Source organism: Pangasianodon hypophthalmus, chromosome 13, assembly GCF_027358585.1.
Source record: "Pangasianodon hypophthalmus isolate fPanHyp1 chromosome 13, fPanHyp1.pri, whole genome shotgun sequence".
Lineage (NCBI taxonomy): Eukaryota > Metazoa > Chordata > Actinopteri > Siluriformes > Pangasiidae > Pangasianodon > Pangasianodon hypophthalmus.
In genome coordinates this window covers 9,163,264-9,183,662 of record NC_069722.1, presented here as the reverse complement: position 1 = coordinate 9,183,662, position 20,399 = coordinate 9,163,264, and the positions used below count along the sequence as shown (strand labels likewise).

The window sequence follows — 20,399 nt, the reverse complement described above, 5'->3', positions numbered from 1 at the left end:
CATTGAGTAATGTCAGTGTTCATGAGTCCACCATCAGGCAAACACTGAACATCAACGGTGTGGATGGCAGGATAGCAAGGAGGAAGCCACTACTCTCCAAATAGAACACTGCTGCCTGTCTGATGTTTGCTCAAGACCACATGGATAAACTAGAAGCCTATTGTTCTGTGGACAAATTAATCCAAAATAGAACTTTTTGGTTAAAATGAAAAGCATTATGTTTGGCAAAATCCAAACACTGCGTTCCAATGTAAGAACCTCATCCCAACTGTGAAGCATGGGGGTGGCAGTATCATGGTTTGCTACCTCAAGTCCAGGACATCTTGCCATTATTGAGACAGCACCTTTCTTACATGCAGGACATGCCGCGAAGTATTCTGTCAGACAGGCAGGTATGGACGCAAGGGCATAACAGACTTTATTAATCTTAGCAATCAAGGTCAGGGTGCAGGCAAAGGTCAGGCAATCAATAAACAACATGAACTAGGTGAGACTATGAGCAAAACCAGAAAGACACATATCAATATACAGAGGCTTGGTAACGACTGGAGCACAAAGCACTCAGAGCGAATACTTCATGAAGCGAATGAGCAGTGAGGGTGCTTAAATACTGTGTGAGTGATTGAGTCCAGGTGAGTGCAATCAGTAGTCAGGTGAACGTGAACGTGAGAGTGTCCATGATGGCTGTGAGTTGTAGTCCATAGCGGCCATGTTTGTAGGTCACGCTGTGTTCTGGGGACTGGAGTTTGATGCTGAGTCCGGCGTTGACATGACAGTAACATCTTTTTTAATTTGCCTGCGATTTTTTTTCCCAATATTTATATTTAGAACTTGATTTAGTCTTATGTAACCTTTACATATACAGCATGTTTGATATAGTGTCCAAATACATTTTCCTTATCATTTTTTTATTTTATTTCAAAAGACATTATGTATGTAAATTTGAAGTGGATATGCTATGCACTGGAACTATATTAAATAACAAGAACAAAAGTGTCTGAATTTATTTCCCCTCACTTTATAACTCTAATACTAGCATAACACACAGACACCTCACATTTAGATACATCACATTTGTCAAACAAAAATGAAGAAAGTACGTGGTAAAAGAGAACACCACTCACAGACAAAATGTTAGCCAAAGACTTGTTGAGGGCACAAACATAATGCTTCATCACCAGAGAGATTATCAGGAGAGGAGAAAGACTGTAGCTACTATAGCTAAGGCATGACCTTCCAGGGGTTTAATACTCACTTACATTGCACTTATCTAGTATTTCCTATTATAATATTTCAATAAACCAAATTTATTTATTACTAAACCTATTTCCCCACATTTTGTTTTCACTAATTTCAAGCTTAAAATGTTCTTATTCTACTGGCAGATAACGTTGCTTTTTTCTAAGATTAAATGCTTAAATTTAGCAAAGTTATCTAGCAATAGAACAAGACTATTTCAAGCTTGAAATTAATAACATAGTCTCGAAATATTCAAATTCACACACACAACCATACACAGTATGACGTACTCTTTAAAAAAAAGAAAAAAGAAATAAAAAATAGGTTTAATCATTTTGTAATGAGTTCATTATAAACTTAATAAATATAATAGGAAATACTAGATCAATTTTACTATACTTAGGATATTGCTACTTTTTTTAACCTAGCTAATAAGGCTTCTGGACAAAAAAAAAACAAACAAAAAAAAAAACATGGGAATGGGCAAGCACATTTGAAATTTGACTTGTCTAATAGGTCAGGTAATAAAATTATTTGCCCACCTCTTTCAAGGTAATGAGAGCCTATATTCGTCTTACAGTTGCTACTAGTCAGTGTTAGTATCAACTGTAGCACAAACATATATGTTGTGTACTACAAGTGCCTAATCAGAGTGATCCAGTTTGGCATTTTTCCATTAGACCTAGATTATTTTTCCAATTAAATAAAAAGCATTTCTCAGATAACATAAAAAGTGATCAGAAAAAAATCTGACTAACAGTGGATGTCTCAAATTATAAGTAGCTCTCTCTCTCTCTCTCTCTCTCTCTCTCTCTTGCTCCTTTTTCAACTCCCACTACATCATGCACTTCCAGGATGTTTCAGTTGCCAGGGCAACGGTTGGTAAGGAGCAGAAAGGAGTGAGGGACTGAGAAAACGTGGATGTGCAAAGGGAGTGTACTCTCATGCTAGTGTGTTAGTAAAAAATCTCTCTCACTTGAATTTTAAAGACGCATGAATAATTAAAAGATTCTACCAGTGTGGCTGGAAAAGAAAAAAAGGAAAAATTGGGACAGGACTGGGCTCTGATGCTGTAAATGGTGATGGCTGGAGGGTGACGCAGAAGTGTGGAATGGAGGGAGTGAAAATGCGTGATAGAGAGTTGGAGGATGAAGTAGGAGGAAGACAGTACAGATTTATACTCAAGGAGAGAAAATACTGCCAAAGCACACAATAGAAGCACACCTACATATTTGAAAAAATAAACCTTTTTCACTCAGTAGTGTCATATAAGAAAGTTACGTAAAGTATATACGTAAGATTACTGTCCTATGGATAATCAGTAATGAAGATTAAGAGGTATTAAAAGTGCAATTAACAGGGATAGTTTTGAGAGGGGGGGAATCTCTCTCATAATGCAGATGAAGCTCAGAAGTGGAAAAACATATGCAAGGGGCCTAAAAAAATTAAGCTTTGGGCCAAAGGAGTCAGACGAGGAAAAAAGGGTCAGATGAGAAAAACAGAGTCAGATGAGAAAAAAGGCAGGACTGGGTGTATTTTTTTAAAAAACTAATTCATCCTATCCTTTCCAGTTGCGACAGACTGCTCTATACGTGGGTTCCTGAATAGTGGTTTAGTATAATACTGGTTTTAGCTGCCAATATTAATATATAAGTTAAAGCAGAAAAGCTATGTAATTACATGCATGATGATTAACAACACCACACCCCACTTAACACTACATCTCTATTTTCATAGTTAGTAGTTTAGAAAGGGTTATTATGTTTTCCTTCTGAGCTTCAGCTGCATCATCATAATTTTTTTTTTCCAAACTACCCATATCCATGCTTGTGCTTTCACTCCCACTTTATCTTCATTACTGTTTATCCATAAGTCAGTCAATACATTTACGTTTCTCTGGTGACTTTTGACTAACTCCCTGTTATTGCAGTACTGTGCCATCCAGGTTTTTGCTGTGGACATGCTCTCCATCACATAATGGAGAGAGAGCAGAGAGAAAGGGCCACTGATTAGAAAATGTCACAGAGAGATAGAGGAGATAAACAAGCTGCCTGAGAGCACAAATAAATTAACCCAGGGGGATTTAATTATACATTCTAATCAAATTACCCAATCAATGAATCTGATATAAGTGGGAGAGGTTGTGTCCCTGCCCTAGTGTTTGGCAAGCTACAGGCCTCTAGTTTGACAGTAATAGGAACTGAAGACTAGGTGAAAGTGGAGACCTGGGGTAGATATAGGACAATTACTCTCACAGGTCAAACTCTCCATTTATCTCTGATAGACTACTTGTCTAATTCTGCGCAACCCTCATACAACAAAACCAGTCTGATTAGATGTGATATCATAATGGTCATCCTGATCTGTCTTGGCTCAATTAAAACCAGGAAGAGCTCATTCAGCCACAAGAGCATTAGTGTCAGGTCAGGAACTGATGTCAGGTCAGGAGGCCTGGTGCACAGTCAGGGTTCCAGGTCATCCAAGAGGTGATCAGTGGGGTTGAGGTCAGGGCTCGGTGCAGGTAACTCAATTTTCTTCCACTCCAACTTTGGCAAAAGTTCATGTCTTTATGAACCTCGCTTTGTGCATAGGGGCATTGTCATGCTAGAACAGGTCTGCACTACTTCCAGTGAAAGGAAACCTTACTGCTAAATCATACAAAATCATTACAGACAATTCTGTGCTTCCAACTTTGTGGTGACAGTTTGGGCAAGGCTCGCATATGGCTGTGATGGTCAGGCGTCCACATACTTTTGGCCATATAGTGTACCTGCAGTTATATAACATTACGTCAAATCTATAGATATATGGTATACGTTTCTCATTATACGCAGATGACCAAATAATGACTATCTTTTAAGGAAAAAAAAAACAACATGGATGATATTTTCAGAAAATTTTATACACCCAGACATGTGTTAGTTTGAATTTTACATCCAACATTTTAATCATGATTATACATTTGCATACAAGAAGACTATATAAGTGAATTTTCCTGTTTCTAGCTTTTCCCCAAACAGTAAATGAACAGATGGTGGCACAGGAGGTCTCAGGAGTGCATTTGTTTAATTCTTGCTAGTTTTCTGACCAATGATTTGTTGTTAAGATCATTAAAAGCTTAATATTTTGCCATTTTGGGCTTGGCTCTTTTTTTTTTTTTTTTTGCTCAGGAGTGTACTGATTACTTCACCTGTCAAGTTGTAATGTACAAAGTGTCCAACTTCATTTGCACTTTATTTATTTATTTGTTTGTTTGTTTGTTTGATTTTGCATTACATTACTCCTGGTTTTGCAGTGGACTGGACTGCCTTTCTGAGCACTAAGTGTAGGTGCCTTGAGTAGAGTTTCGATAAGATTCATAGAAGGAACATGTAAACAACCATTTTTTAAATTGTTTATTTATTAATTTTCATTATAGCAACTGCAAAATTCAAAATCAGGATGCATTCGAATTAACAGCAACAACGACAAATAAAAATACACATTAAAATGAAAAAAAAGACAAAATTATTCAGATCTCTGGAGAAAAAAACAATTATTTGAGAATATAGAGATCAACATATCAGATAAATATAAATATATAAATTAAAATTATAATAAAATAAAGTAAAAAAACAGGTGGTCAGTGTATTAATAGTGAGTTATGTTTTATAGACATGGTTCAAAGGGTTCATGACAGGTCCAAAAATGTGTCCCAGATCTGTAAGGAGGCTTGGGTTTTATAACAACTGTTTTTTAAATGTTATATAATTCTGTTATGTTATTTGTAAAAGACAATGAGAATATGATCATTCTTAAATCTGTTCACATCTGTACGTCCTTAGATATGGCTACTGTTTATTATTTTGATGGCGTTTTTTTTAATCCGCTCTGCTCTCACTGGCGCCCCCTGGTGTTTGTGCATTACTAATCCCACTCTACGCCACAAATCCATTCTGCTGACGGCCGGAAGTGGTTCAGTGAGTGAAGCTTCTCGCTGTCACAGTGGCACACACTGATTCAGCGGCCAAAAGGCCAGCGTGGTGTATCCTTCACCCTTAACCAGACAAAAAAAATGTCTAAGTTAGAGATGTTAAACTCGTATTTGATGGAGCGGCTGGCTGTGGCTGTTCGGGAGATTCTGGAGGCGGTGGAAGCCACGGTGACGGAGTACCGCACAGAGACCGCGCAGACACGCATCGAAAACGAAAGCCTGAAACAGCAGCTCCGAGAGCTTCTCACTGCAGCGCCAGGTAAATGCAATGCACACGGCTCGCGGCGCTCACGTGACCCGCGAGGCGCGTTACAGGAAGGCAGGAATGAGAACGGTAGAAAGTGCATCATCAGCGGGAGAAAGCCGTCAGACCTGGCTGAGATCCCAGCGGACTCAGCTGCAGCACAGCTCGCGCATTCTGAGTTCAGTGAACCAATTAAAGCGCTTGTTTATGTCACATGACTTCACAGAGACCGTCAGTGACAACACGACTTTTTAAAACAAAAGTACCCTGCTTAAAAACTTCTAACGCCGCTTTCCTCGCTTAGTCAAATAACACACAGGAAAGATGCGCAATGCGCAATTGCCAGAGAACCCTCTGAAATGGTTAATTAGTCTATATTACAATTACAGAATGTTCTAAGTTAGTGATGACACATGACTGAGCAAAAATATCCACTATGGAGTGGTGTGATACCATCCATCCATCCATCCATCCATCCTGCTTAGCCTACTCAGGGTCACCGGGTAACCTGGAGCCTATCCCAGGGGACTCGGGGCACAAGGCAGGGGACACCCAGGACGGGGTGCCAACCCATCACAGGGCACAATCACACACACACTCACACACACACACACTACAGACAATTTGGAAATGCCAAGCAGTCTACAGCGCATGGTTTTGGACTGGGGAAGAAACCAGAGTACCCAGAGGAAACCCCTGAAACATGGGGAGAACATGCAAACACAGGGCAGAGTTGGGATTTGAACCCCCAGCCCCCGAGGTGGAGGGCAACACTGGTCACCACTAAGCCACCATACCCTCCTGGTGTGATCTCAACAATTACTAATTTCAATTTTGTTAATGAACGACTGCCTTTTTAACAGATTATATTTATTTAATGCTGTAGAGAGACTAGTTAGTTCCTCTTATCACTTACATTATAGCAGCTATAAACAGTCATTCCCTCACCAGCCTCTCTTATTTCAATCTCTTGAAGTTAGTAAAAGACAAGAAAGTGTAGCTTATGATACATCGACTCTGAAAAAGTGCAAACTCCTCTGTCCCATTGCAGAAAACTTACTGACCAATCCAAACCACTGACACTGGAGACTCCTTCCATAAATTTTATTACAAATGTGTCTTTACAAAAAGTGTCACCATATTAATGACTTTTTTTTTTCTTTTCTGAATAACAACACATTTTTAATATATTTATTATGAGGATTAGATTATGTGAAGCCGTACAAGTCAGTGTATATTAGCCGTTAGTATAAAAACAACACTGTATTAGAATGAGCACATTAATATAAACACACGATTTGAATTACAGCCAGCACTATTGTCAGAGCTGCTGCTACAGAAAATTAATCAAGAGCTTCTGACTGACCAGATTCAAGGATTCAACAGCAGTCATATGAATGTACAGTTGTATGCATAAATTTGGGCACCCCTGGACAATTTACATATTTTGTTGATTTCTGAATTTTAACAAAAAGTAAACACACCCTCTGTGCAAACTGTTTTTTTTTTAAATAATATTTTCTGCAAATGATAATGGACTTACTTCATATTTGATGAACTTTAAAAAATGAAAAAAAAAAAAGTAATTGTGGCATGTGCAAAAGTGAGTACATAGTAACACCCTTTTTGGTAGATATCAGAGCTTGCAAATACTTTTTGTAGCCAGCTAGAAGACTTTATATTCTTGTTTTAGGAATTTTAAACCAGTGTTCCTTGCAGAATACCATGCAGTTTCTAGTTCTGAGTTGGGCCATCTTGCATGTTTACAAACTACCCACAGATTTTCAATGATGTTCAGGTCAGGGGACTGTGAGGGCCATTCCAAAAGCTTCAGCTTTCATTTCTTGAAGTAGTTAATGGTGGATTTTTAGGTATGTTTTGGATCATTGTCCTGTTGTAGAAACCAATCTCTTTTCAGCTTCAGTTTCCTGACTGACTATTTCACATTTGCTTCCAGAATTTGCTGATATTTACTGAAATCTACCTGTGTGTTTCCTGTGTCACTGGCTGCCACACAACCTCAAATCATAATAGATTCACCATCAGGCTTAACAGTTGCCAAGGTGTTCTTTTCATCAAATCCTACTCCTTTTTCCAAACAAATCTTTGGTGATTGTGGCCAAAGTTCCATTTTTTCACCAGTCCACAGCACTAGGTTCCAAAAAGCCTCTGGCTTATCTAGATACTGTTTTGCATACTTGCATACAGATGTTTTGTGATGAGGTCACAGGTGAGGTTTCCATCTGATGACTTGTCCATGCAGATCATGTTTGTGCAACACTGCACAGCGGTGTAACACCACTCCTCAGCTAAACCTTCCTGCAGGTGCTCGTGTTAATCTGGGAGTTTTGCTTTGCCTTTCTGCCCAACATACTGGCAGTTCTATCTGAGAGTTTTCTTGGTCTTGCAGATCTTGCCTTGACTTCCACAGTTCCCCTGAATGGCCATTTCTTAATGACATTTCAGACAGTGGAAATTGTGTGCTGGAAGCACTTTGATATCTTTTTATAGCCTTCCCCTGTTTTGTAGGCATCAATTAGATTCATTTTCAGATCCTCAGTCAGCTGCTTAGAGGAGCCCATTGTTGTTGAGTGTTAGCATAAGGTTTGAAGAGTCAGAGAACGTATTAAAATCTGGAATTGTTATTCCTGATGACAGTTCTTGACCTTCTGAATTGTGTCCAAACTTTTGCCATAATTGTGGGGTTTTTATTTGCTTCTATTTTTAACATACTTGGAATTGGGAATGGAACTGTGCATTAACACTTGCAAAAAAAATGTTATTTTTAAAAATAGTTTGCTGCAGACATTGTATTTACTTCTTTTCACTTTGAAAAAAAATATTTTTTATTTTTATTTCAACAAAATATGTGATTTGGCCAGGAGTGCCCAGTCTTCTGCATACAGCTGTCCATGTGCACTCTTTCTAAATGCACTAAGGATGGGTTTCACAGACAGATTAGATTAATCAGTGTAGAGATGATCTAACCTTAAATTCTTATTAAAACCACAATTATTAACAGAAATGCAAAGTTTAAAGTAATGGAGTAAGAGGATAAAAATACAAACTAAAACCAGGAATAAATAATGGCTTTAACATGTTTAAACAATACTTAAAGTGTGGTGCAACTGGAGTAATAGACAAATGTTGTTTTCATCAACTAAACTGAAGTAGGTTAGAAATTAGGTTGCTGATATTATGGTAAACATTTTATTGTGCCAAAAAATTTGTTAAGGCAATCAGCATAAGACTATTTGTTTTCTGTTGTGTAATGTGGGCTGTTTTCTATTACTATAATCTGGAATAAAATGTAAATTACAAAAGAAAGAGGGGATGTTAGACTGACCTGGCAACCGTGCTGACCAGGGTTCCTGCTGTGTCTTTATGTGAGCCTCATCTCCATCAGAACTCAGCAACCCTTACCAGGAAAAGAAAGAGGATATTACCCCACTCTTATTCAATTTACATTGACTTCTAACAGACATTAAAGCTTGCTCTTGACATTCATAGCCTTTAATGGTTTAGTGCTGACTGATTTCCTGAAGCACTGGAGCTCATTCAACCACTTTGTCCTACGGTTTTTCTGTTAATTCATAGAATCACAGCTTAACTGGGGGAAGATGTTTTTCTTATAATATATACATTACATATGCATTTCTCTTTTTGATGTTTGAGTCTAATTATGATCTCAAACATTATCAAACACCTACATCTAGCTTCAGGCTAGATATATAAAGATTCGAATGGTTGACCTAGATATTATAACATTATAAGGTATAACAATTATAAGATATAATTGCTTTTGGACAAATGAATTGTTTTATTCTGTAAAGACAAGTCACATGGAGCTGGGACTGTGTAAAAGTAGAAGCCTGTTACTGGTTTTATTTGTTTAGTTTACATGTTCTATAGCTAATTCCATAGTTTTTGGCAATGTTAAGAGAATAACAGACTGAGAAGGTCAGCCCAGACTTTTCTAGCCCTAGGCACAGATTCCAGCTCCTCCTGGGGAATCCACAGATATTCCCAAGCCAACTGGGAAATATAATCTCTCCAGCAGGTAAAGACAAGGGGGTCTGCCGTTCTGGTCTCCATCCAGTGGGACATGCCTGGTACAGCTCTACCAGAAGCTGACCAAGGGGCATCTTTGTAAAGTGCCAAAGCACAGCTGGATCCTCTCAATTCAGAGGAGCAGCAGCTGTTCTCCAAGGCTCTCCTGGGTTATTGAGCTCCTCACCCTATCACAGACAGTAAGCCCAGTAACCCCTGCGGAGTAACCTCATTTCCATCACCTGTACTCACTTTATTCTTTCAGTCACTTCCCACAGCTCATGAGGATAGGAATGTAAATTTACTCTTAAACAGAGAGCTTTGTCTATAATCTGAGCTCCTGCTTCACCGCCACCTACCGGTACAGCAACTGCAACAATGCCGCCACTGACCTAATCCATTAGTCAATCTCACATTCTTTTTCCACTTTTAATAAGATCCCAAGAAACTCCACAGCCAAGGGAAAGGTCTCTCCCCTCACCTGAATGGAGCACCCAACTTTTTTCTAGGAGAGAACCATAGCCTTGGATTTGGAAGTGCTGATTTTCATCACAGCTGCTTCACATTCAGCAGCGAAACATTCATGTGCGTGTTGGAGGTCCAGTTGGCATTGTGCCAAAAAGACACCTTCTGCAAACAACAGGGTTATTACTTCTAGCTTGCCATACTGGACACCTCTCCAACCTTGGCTGTGTCTTGATATCCTGTCCATGAAAACCACAAAGACAAGACACATCCTTGACAGAGTCCAGCACCCACCTTAAATGGTTTTGAATTAATGCCAAGAATTCCTTCTCCAAATCCAATGTTGAAAATAAAAGTAAACAAATTGTCATCCTTGAATAAAATTGAATTTAATTGCTCTCAGTGTTCAGGGCGTACAGGATATGCTGTTTTCCTGGGTTATAAATATGAGGTTAAACAAATTTAAAATCTCTTAGTCACAACCAGTGCCGTAATAAAACATTTAAAAGTAAAATGTCTAGAAAGAGGGCAATCTTGTTTAACAATGACAAGCAAAATATCCCTTAATTGGATGTGTTGTTCAATTTCTTTATTCAGTTGTGTTCATTTTCAGTAAGGGTGCCACTAGAAGCGTATATTGACATCTATGTAAAAAAGGTGTTGTTACTGTATTAACACAAGCCACACTGAGTTCTGAATTGATAGAAAACTGAAGGTACAAAGGCAACCTGTACTTAATATGCCAGAGATTGTTGCTTATTAGCACCTTACAATTAAAATTAACATTACTCCTTATTAAAATAATATACAATATTTGTTCTTTCTTTTCACTGTCCAGACCCAGTTCACAGGTCCTCCAAATCTGGCTCAGAAGAAATCTCTCCTTGTGGGCAGCAGGACTGGGGCTTGAGCCTGGAAGAACAAGCAGAACCTCTAGAAGTGAACCAGAGCCAAGTGCTAAGTGAAGGTTCAGTCGGGAAGAAGAGGCCACAGACACTAGACCTGGTACCGGTTTGCAAAAATGACCCCGATCCCGAGGTGAAAACCCTCAGTGCGGACTTATGCACAGAGAATCCACCTTCTGCAAACACAGATGAGAACAACTTTCAAGAAATGTTGTTGCCAGTTGTAAAACTGCACAGGGTGAAGCTTGAACCAGAAGAGAAGCGAATTCCAGTATCATTACCAGACACTGACCTTCCTATAGACTCAGGCCCTTCGTACAGCCCTGAATCCCCTCCGAGCGTGCTCAGTCCCAGCACAGGCAGCCATAATGCCTTGATCTCAGAGGTGACAGAGAGAGAAGAGCTCCACAACACGGCTCAGCCGAATCAGACAAGGAGCATGGAGAATGTGAGTAAAGAGGTGCGCAATGAAGTGCTGTATAAATGTTCACATTGCCGAAAGGCATTCACAGAACTGAAAAGGCTACAGGTGCACCAGCAAGCTCATGAGCGGGCCTTCGGCTGCAACTGGTGCGGCAAGGGCTTCTACCAGTCAGCTGACCTTCGGCGCCACTTGCGCACACACACTGGAGAGAGGCCCTACTTATGCACCTGGTGCTCCAAGAGCTTCAGCCAGAGGAGCAACCTGCGGCGACACGTGCGTATTCACACAGGAGAGAGGCCGTACAGGTGCGCCCACTGTGAGCGCAGCTTCAGTGACAGCCACACACTGAAGAAACACCAACGCAAACATTATGATGAGCGCTACAATTGCTCTCTCTGTGACCAGAGCTTCACTGTGGCCAGGTCACTGCAGCTTCACCTGGTAAAGCAGCACCTCATCGACAAAGACAGCCAAAGTCAACAGCAAGTGGCCTTTCGGAATCAAACGTAGACTATACTCCTCTCTTACCAACCCGGTGTTCTGAAGTATTGAACTGCTTGATATTTTTAAATATTATTATCTGTTTATCTGTTTTGCAGAAGCTCACAGTTTGGCCATGCAGTCATGTAGGAAAGTCAGACTGCCTTGTGGAAAACTTTGTGCTTTTTATGATACAGTGATATGTCCATGATTTAATTACAAATATTATACACTTATCTGCCCCATGATTTTTTTTACTTTATGTTAAAAGTAAAAAGATAAAATATCTATATATCCTCATAAAATATGCTCTTTTTTCTGACCTCACCATGCACTTCACCTGAAGATGTGTAAGATTTGTGTCTTGTTTAACACTTGTTACAACTCAAGATCAAAATTTAATGGATTTTAGCAATGCTGCAGTGTTTGCTATGTTTTCTCCTTTCCCCTCGGTTTAATTATCATGCCACGTCACATCAGTTTGGAGGCGTTATGCCTCCGCCACTTGCAAAAATGCTTATGCTTATGAGGGACTGCTGAAGCTGCAAAGCTGCAAAGAAGAAACAGCAGCTACATCAGTCGTTTCAAAGCTATTAATAATGATTCATTTTTTTCTGGTGGATATGTAGCAAATAGGAACACCACAGTGGCTCAGTAAATTAGGACAATAATATTTATACATGCACGCAAAAGCAGGAAATAAAAGCTTCTTTATTCCTCAAAGGATGTAGGCTTTGTATGTCACAGGTTTGAGATTTATCAATAAACTAAAACTGCACTGAGTGAATCATCAGACACTTCATACATGCAATAAACATGTAATAAATGTGTTATGTTTTGGGGTGAAGTTTCTCTTTAAGTCTAGCCTGGGACTAAATTCATTTCCAAGGTTTATTTTTGGATGTTTTTGATAGAGTATAAAGCAATTGTCAGGTCTGAGGAGTTCTGCTTCAGCTAGGAGCATAACTAAAGGTGCAGTGTGTAATTTTTATCAGTGCTGCTAGGATAGCTAAAGCATAATATCAACCATACCTTGGAAAAAATATGATTGGAAATGTTGCCATGCCACAAATATGGCTAATGTCTTTGTTTCACTTCTGTTTGTGCACCTTTTCCCTAAAAGTGGAATTCACAAAGCATGTAATTTCAGCAGAGGGGAAAGTGTCACTTAGAGAGAAGTATAGGGCTTGCCAATTATTTCAATGCAATGTGCTTTATCAGCAGCAGATGACTCTAAGTCTTATAAACTGTGTATTTAAATGAAAAAAAAACTAGGCAACTCCAGCTACTTTACAATACTCCAAACCACTTTCAAAGGTGTCTTTGTTATTAAATGATTGTTAATGGCCTAGAGACAACGTTATATAATATAAACTGCACCTTTAAGTGTTTTTGGTTTACACGTTTACAACTTGTTACTGGCTGCTATAATGGGAAGGGGAATAAAATGCAGAGGTTCTGGCCAGGTTGCTTTCAAGAAAATAACAAACTTTTCTTCCATAATACAGTTTATTTCTAAGTGAACTGGGATATTCAGCTTGAAAGTAATGAAATGTCAATGAATTTTATGCTTTTCTATACTTGTAATATATAATATATACCTATAACTTTGACTGAATTGTGAAAGGTAAGAACAGGCTCAGTTTTTTTGGTTCATTTGGAAATGGGATGATAGGATGGATGGATGGGGTATAAAAATAATGTTAATTAATTCTAATTAAAATCAATGATAATAATAAACATAATGGGGAAATAATGTTTCATAATGATTTTATTGGTCAATAATATTTTCTGTGCATATCTGGCAACATGAATCAGAGATGTTCAGACAGATAATTATGGAAAACAATCATTTGCAACTGACTTAGACAAAAAGGTTTCATTAAGGAGTACCCCTATCCTGCACATTTCAGTGTTTTCCCCGCGTTAACCGTGGCTCAACCGTTAAGGCTCTGGATTACTGATCAGAAGGTTGGGGGTTCAAGGTGCCACTGTTGGGCCCTTGAGCAAGGCCCTTAACTCTCTGTACTCCAGGGGTGCCATATTGTGGCTGACTCTGTGCTCTGATCCCAACTTCCTAACAAACTGGAAAATGTGAAGAAAAGAATTTTACTGTGCTGTAATGTATATGTGACAAATACAGGCTTCTTCTTCTGATTCAAGTAATCACCTAGATAACAACTTTGCTGAGTTGTTAGAGTGTGTTAGAGCAGAGAAAACACTAAAATGTGCAGGATGGGGTTCTCCAGGAACCGGGAGGGCTGGGAACCTGTGCTCTGAGGAGACCCTGAAGTTTCAAAGCCTACAACAGACGGTTTTAAAAAGAGTAAAATCTCTCTATGAAGTCTAGGAGCCTAGACTTAATCAGCGTAAGCAGAGAACTCAGAGAGCTGGTACCATGGACTAAGGCGGTGAATCAGGCTGGATTTTGCTGCAGGTACACTGCACTGCGCTCCGTGCGCTAGGTGGCAGTAAAGAGCCCGGCGCTGCACACAGTAGCGGCGCGCTACACTGCCATAGGAAGAAGAGCTGCGCTAACGCGACGATAGCTAGCTAGTGTTTTTTTTTTATCCTGATTCAAAACAGTCACTGATCATTCTGGAGCAAAAACCTCGAAAATGACCAAGCTGCAGCTCCTGCACCGTGCTCTGAACGAGCGGCTGATGGCGGCGGTGGAGCAGATCATGGAGATGGTGGGCGGCACGGTGCTGGAGTATGAAGAGGAGACGGTGAGAGCGCGCAGAGAGAACGAGATCCTCAGACGGAGGCTCCGGTGGATGGAGGGCGAAAATCCGACCGACTGGCCAGGTACTGAGCGTGGAGCCAGCTCGGCTTTTTCCTCCCTTCACAGGAGATGCGTTTGCGCTCAGGATGTGACATGAACCATAAGATATATATCAGCCCTTTTCTCTGTATACCGAATTACTATTTTGTATAATGTTTAGCTAGCACACTGACACAGTAAGCTAGCTTATTCTCTGTTAGTATTATTATTATTATTATTATTATTAGCCCGTTTCTGCACGAGGGTTTATGGTCCGGCTTTTGCACAGTGCACACTGGGCTTCATCTTACATAATCTATAACCTGCACGATTCCACCCTGAGTAAAGAAAATGTTCTCATTTACATTAACAGCTTGCTATTGAAGCAACCGAAAGCAAGGTATCGTAGTCTATCGTCTATCAGAGTCCTTTTAGCTCCGAAATAACGGTGTCAGATTCGAATCGTTCGTTTGAATCGATTCTTTTCCATGAATCAGGTGACTCGGTTCACATGTATTCTTTCTAGTTACTTTTTTTTTTTTCTAGGCAAGATTTACGTTCTTATTAACTGAGTTCATTAATTCATCTTCAATAATGCTTTATCTCGATCAAGATGAATAGTTCTAATAGGTTTTATAAAAAATAATACTATAAAACTCATAAAATTATAATAGGTTTTGTGCTGCAACTAAAGATTATTTTGATAATCGATTAATGTGTAATTTAATCTGTAATTTTGAGTAATTGATTAGTTGGATTACTTTTAAATATTAAATATATTAAACACTAAAATAATTATTTAAAATCATCATCATTATTATTATTATTATTATTACTATTATTATTATTATTATTTGCAGGATTTCAAGCAACTAATGCTACTGCAGAACTATTAACTAGGCTTAATTAAACAACAGTAACTACATTGCAGTATTACTGATGTACATCATTACAGTATAATTAAGTGTTTATATCAGTCTAATATTAAGTGTTTATATCAGCCATTTTCCCTGGTTTTTGGGGTTTTTTTGCACATTTTTGTGGGGTTTTTTTCCACACACTATATATTCTATATGCATTTCAAGCCCTGATTTGTATCCGACCAGACAAATGGAAAATAAAAGCGACAGAAATATCCTCAGTCTGTCTCACTGAAACACCCACGTTCTTTATTTCGCTTGCCGCGCGCGCGAGTGAATCATTTTTGGTGTGTGGAATCGACTCCAAAGCTTTGGATTTGACTCTTAGTTTTCAATGCCTGGAATCAGTGAATCGACTCTTTTTGGGATCGACTTCGATTTGAACCGAAAGCAGGATGGCGACTTGATGACTTGACACACAATATATAGTCTATTAAACATATCTGTTGTGTATGCTAAGTAAATTAAACAGTGTACCGTTTGCCAAGAAGAGTTGAACTGCTTGCATGCTAACTGAGTCAGTTAGACAGACACAGGTAGCAAAGTGGACATGGTAGTACAAGAACACAATAAACTGCGGTTAATTAGCTTCCACTGTTTCTCACGTTGACCAAAAACAAATGGTTACAAATCGAGATATTAGCCGTGTGAAAAGACAATGTGTTGAGGCGAACAGAGCAGTGGAATGTAGAGAGTTTCCTTGCTTTAGATGAGGGTTTCTCTCGAATAACACGCTCCGCCATTTTCAATCAAATGTATTTCAGTGACGTAGCGCGCCGCAGCTCGCTCCACAACACAGGCCAACTAATCGATAATGAACTTCATCGCCAACTGCTTTTATTATCTTTTATTTTAATCTATTTGTCGATGGGTTGCTGCAGCCCTACATAAGATATCACACTGTAACATTTAGATTATAGTTTTTTCATTTTCAATGCCATAACGATATTAGAGCGCTGAATATTAGTCCATAATTGTCCTGTACTGGGGCTGCACAATATATCGAAATGATGGAAATATCGCGCATTTAAATATCGCGATAGCATATCACATGGGCTTGCGATAACTCAATGATTTTAATACTTCAAAAAGTTACGAAAAGTCAAAGTTTTACGGCGACACATATAGCAGAGAATGCTTTCTTTTCCTCAAAAGAACATAAAACGTATGTTATGTCATTTTCATTTTCAGTCATTTTCATATATATATATATATATATATTATTTAAATTGATTCAACATACTTATAGCATTATTGTACCACATTTCGCATATTGCATTATTTAACAAGTTATCTTATATCGCATTTTTCTTCAGTATCACGCAGCCCTATCCTGTACTGATATTAATCTTACTGATCTTAGTTATGATCTGAGTGAAGCACTGCACTTCTCTCTTGCCAAGTGACGTGAAACATCAGAGGCATGATTATGGCATGTTAAATATCCAAATCCGATACCGATCCAGTGTTTCAGCCTGGTATCTGCCTGATACTGACGCTTAGTATTAGATTGGTGCTTCCCTATATTAAGTACAACCATTTCGAAGTTGCTTACACTTTCTGTCTGTAGACTATAAACTGTTCCTGGCTTCCTGTTCGTGTTGTGTGTTTGTGCTGTGTGCATACCAGTCCACTTCACTAATCTGATTTGTGAGTAAGTAGACGTAACGAACATCAGTTGCCGAAATGTAAAGCTGTCTTCGTGTTCAGCTGTGCCTTATCTTAACACTTCTTTTCCTGTAGCGAGTTTCCACTGAACTACTAAAGGACTTAAGATCATTCAAGTGATTATGGGTGCAGATGGATTTTAAAATAAGTGGAATGTCTGCATTTGAATTAAACAAGTTTTCTTCTACATAAGTAGGATAAAAGTCTGTATTGTGACCAGATGTGCACAAAATAGAATTTTTCATATCGTTAAGAAGCAAGGAAAGAAAACAAGTAGGTGAAGTTTAAGAAATGAGAAGCACCCATTGTTGTTATTGTGGCAAATGTGAATATAAAGTGTGAGACGTTATACCAGCTGTAGCTGTCGTTATAATGGCCAATTTGATCAACCTGCAGAATCACCCACTTTGCTCTCTTTTTTTCTTCTAACATACTCCCAGTAAAGATGTAGCATGCAGCATAGCAGCTTAATTCTAAAGCAAAACATCATCTATCATTCCATGATTTATACAATTGTAGATTTGAATACTAGTGAAAACATGTTGGGTGGGAATTTGGTTTATAATTGATCACACAAGGTTTATTTTTCCCCTCAGCACTTTTCAAAACAAAGTTAAGCCCATCTTGCCTTCTATTTATTATTACTGCAGTGAAACACAGAACTCTTCTGTGCTTTTGGCTCAGACTACTCTTTGTCACTTTCACTTTTCTGTACATTCTGGTTTGGCTAATGAAACACTGCCCCCTGGTGTACACCCTCATTACATGCAGGTTCTTGGATTCTTGAGTTTTGTGGTAAGAGAAATGAATGAACATGAATTAAACTTAGATGCTTTTTTGCATCTTCTGCTATTTCTATGCCCCACAGATCCCACTGCTTTTCCTGTCCCAGGTGAGGCCAGCCTGACAGACACACTAGCACTAGAGTCCCTAATTATCAAAACGGAGCCCATTGACTCTTCTGATTTCCAGTTATATGGACCTGACACAAGTCTCACAGCATCAGTATGCACTGCCAATATGGAAATGGTTTATCCTGGCACCAGTGCTCCTGCCGATGCTGGCATTCCTGACGGTATAGTATGGGACTCGGCACAAAGCTATATGGCTCCGCTAGACTTTGACCCCACTCTGTCCACCATGGCAAGGAACAGGAGCCAGAGGAGGTCCTTTGCCTGCCCAGACTGTGGTAAAGTCTTTGGGAGGGAGCAGAGATTGATGTTCCACATGCGTGTCCACTCTGCTGAGAGGCCCTATACATACCGAAGACGTAAAACATGCTTTTATGGGGACAAGAAACGGAAGAAGAAATTACGTGGCCTTTCCAAGGTATTTGCATTTTTTAAGGCTTGATGAAATGTAACAGAAGTCATTGTCAGCAAGATATAAAACACTTTTTTGTGTTAATCTTTGGCTATAATAAACCAGTGTGTAAGAAGCTTTAACAAATAATTAGCTTGTCTCAGCAGACCTAGGGTTAAACCTCAGAAAAATGCCCTGTCTATGTCCATGCAATTTTATAAATGTACAAAATTTTTAATCTTAAAAACTCACATGTAATCATTTTATTCCCACCTAGACATCAAGAGAGTTCATAGAGGACCTATCTGACACTTCAGAGCAGACAGAGCAGAGTACTGGATCGGCCAACGCTGGTATCTCAACAAGTGCTGGCCCCACTGCCACAGAAGTAGAGCCAAGCGAGGCATCAGATGAAGCCAGTGAACACACCAGCAGCAGTAAGCTCTCTGAGACCAGTGCAGCCAGACCTGTAGGCCTTAAAGCTAAGCAAGGAAGAGAAAAGGCCAAGACAGCTCAGTGCCTGCAGTGTAACAGAGCCTTCACTAATGTATCACGACTGGCGGTTCACATGAAGACCCACAGAAAGCCACTTCCCAGTCAAGATGAACAGAATGTACAGGGAGAAACTGACAGAACAGACAGTGGATCACAACATCTTCCAAAGGTACAGGAATGGAGGAAGTGTCTGTAATTAGCATAAACACAAAAACCGAATGCAGTAGTGGTACTGGAGGGAATATTTTGAAAAAGAATCCAGTTACAGGTATGCAATTACTACATGGCCATATACTAATAACCAATGGAGAATAATAATAATAATAATAATAATAATAATAATAGCATTTGGTAGTTCTTTAGAACCTTGGTATTACACATGAAAAGCACTGGTGGGGTTCTTTCCATTTTGTTACTATGCGTGGTTAAAATCGGGGAGTGAGAAAAGCAGCACTATGATGAGGAACAACATGACCTATCTGAAGAGTTATTTGCACCAGCATCTTCAAGAGATCTGTACAATGGTAAGAATCTCCACACTACACTTTTTTGTTGTTGTTTTTATTTGTGTTGCATGCTGTGTATACCAGAATATCAATATCTAGTGCCTGTTGATTCAGTGTTGATAAAATTACAATTTAAAAAAAGGCATAATTGTTCTCCTGTTACATAGTTGATTCACTGTGAGTTGTGTTCCTTTTCAGATTTCCTGTTCAAAAGAGTGAAAAAAGGGCTGGACTGTGGAGAGAATGAAGTGGCAGCATGTTATCTTCGATTCAACACTACCTATAATCTCTAAACTAATGTGATGGTTATCAAAGTAGTTTTTTTAGGGGGCTTCTTATGTCATTTATCTTTATTACTTATTCCATCTTAAATTATTTCATGGAAAGAATAAACCCTAGCAAAAAAAAAAAAGAAACATATCTTAATTTAATGCCATGTTATATCTTTTGAGTCTTGGTTACTAAATGTGATGGGTCACAAGACTAAATGCGGAGACTTTATGGTTTTGTACCTATTTATAAAGTGTATCATGACCATTTATAATGATCGAACGATATTATATCATCATATTGCCCAGCCCTCTTGTGATTAATAAAGAATGATGGTATTAGCAGGTGGATGAGTTTTTGCTGGACATAGCCCTTGGAGTTCAATTGACTGTCTCATCAGACCAGAATCCATCTAGCCCCCCTATCATAAAGACCTGATTGATGGAGTATTTTAGAGACAGTTGTCCTTCTGGCAGGTTGTCTCCTCTCTTCAGAGGACATCTGAAGCTTCTGGAGCCTGGTTACTGAGTTTGATCATTTGACCTGAGTCCTGGTGGCTTCTTCTACTACACTGATGGAGCCCACTGTGCTTCTAGGACCATTGCAAGCTTGCCCAGATCTATGCCTTGACACAATTGGATCACAGAGGTCTATAGAGTTCTTTAGACTTCATGGCTTGGTTTTTGGTCTGACT

At 39.1% G+C, this 20,399-nt stretch overlaps 2 protein-coding genes across 3 annotated transcripts in view; both read left to right on the top strand.

Moving 5' to 3' along the window:
* Nucleotides 1-5,170: 5,170 nt before the first annotated feature.
* On the top strand, nucleotides 5,171-13,222 carry zgc:66443 (uncharacterized protein LOC406856 homolog). Its single transcript, XM_026916931.3, has 2 exons — nucleotides 5,171-5,471; nucleotides 10,810-13,222. The coding sequence occupies exons 1-2, from the start codon at nucleotides 5,294-5,296 to the stop codon at nucleotides 11,808-11,810; spliced, it is 1,179 nt and encodes a 392-aa protein (XP_026772732.3). The 5' UTR covers nucleotides 5,171-5,293; the 3' UTR covers nucleotides 11,811-13,222.
* Nucleotides 13,223-14,280: 1,058 nt separating this feature from the next.
* The window catches only part of zgc:66474 (uncharacterized protein LOC327500 homolog), a 22,053-nt gene continuing 15,934 nt past the window's right edge, over nucleotides 14,281-20,399 (top strand). For both annotated transcript variants that reach the window (XM_026916153.3, XM_053239347.1), the window contains exons 1-3: nucleotides 14,281-14,588; nucleotides 18,001-18,461; nucleotides 18,712-19,098. In XM_026916153.3, the coding sequence (XP_026771954.3) occupies nucleotides 14,399-14,588; nucleotides 18,001-18,461; nucleotides 18,712-19,098 (1,038 nt within the window). In that variant the 5' untranslated portion in view covers nucleotides 14,281-14,398. The remainder of the gene's footprint in view (nucleotides 14,589-18,000; nucleotides 18,462-18,711; nucleotides 19,099-20,399) is intronic.

Excerpts from the sequence above, each read along its gene's own strand:
- zgc:66443 (XM_026916931.3), top strand. The coding sequence starts at position 5,294 with ATGTCTAAGTTAGAGATGTTAAACTCGTATTTGATGGAGCGGCTGGCT. Across the intron at positions 5,472-10,809 it reads GCTTCTCACTGCAGCGCCAG|ACCCAGTTCACAGGTCCTCC; the intron begins GTAAATGCAATG and ends TTCACTGTCCAG.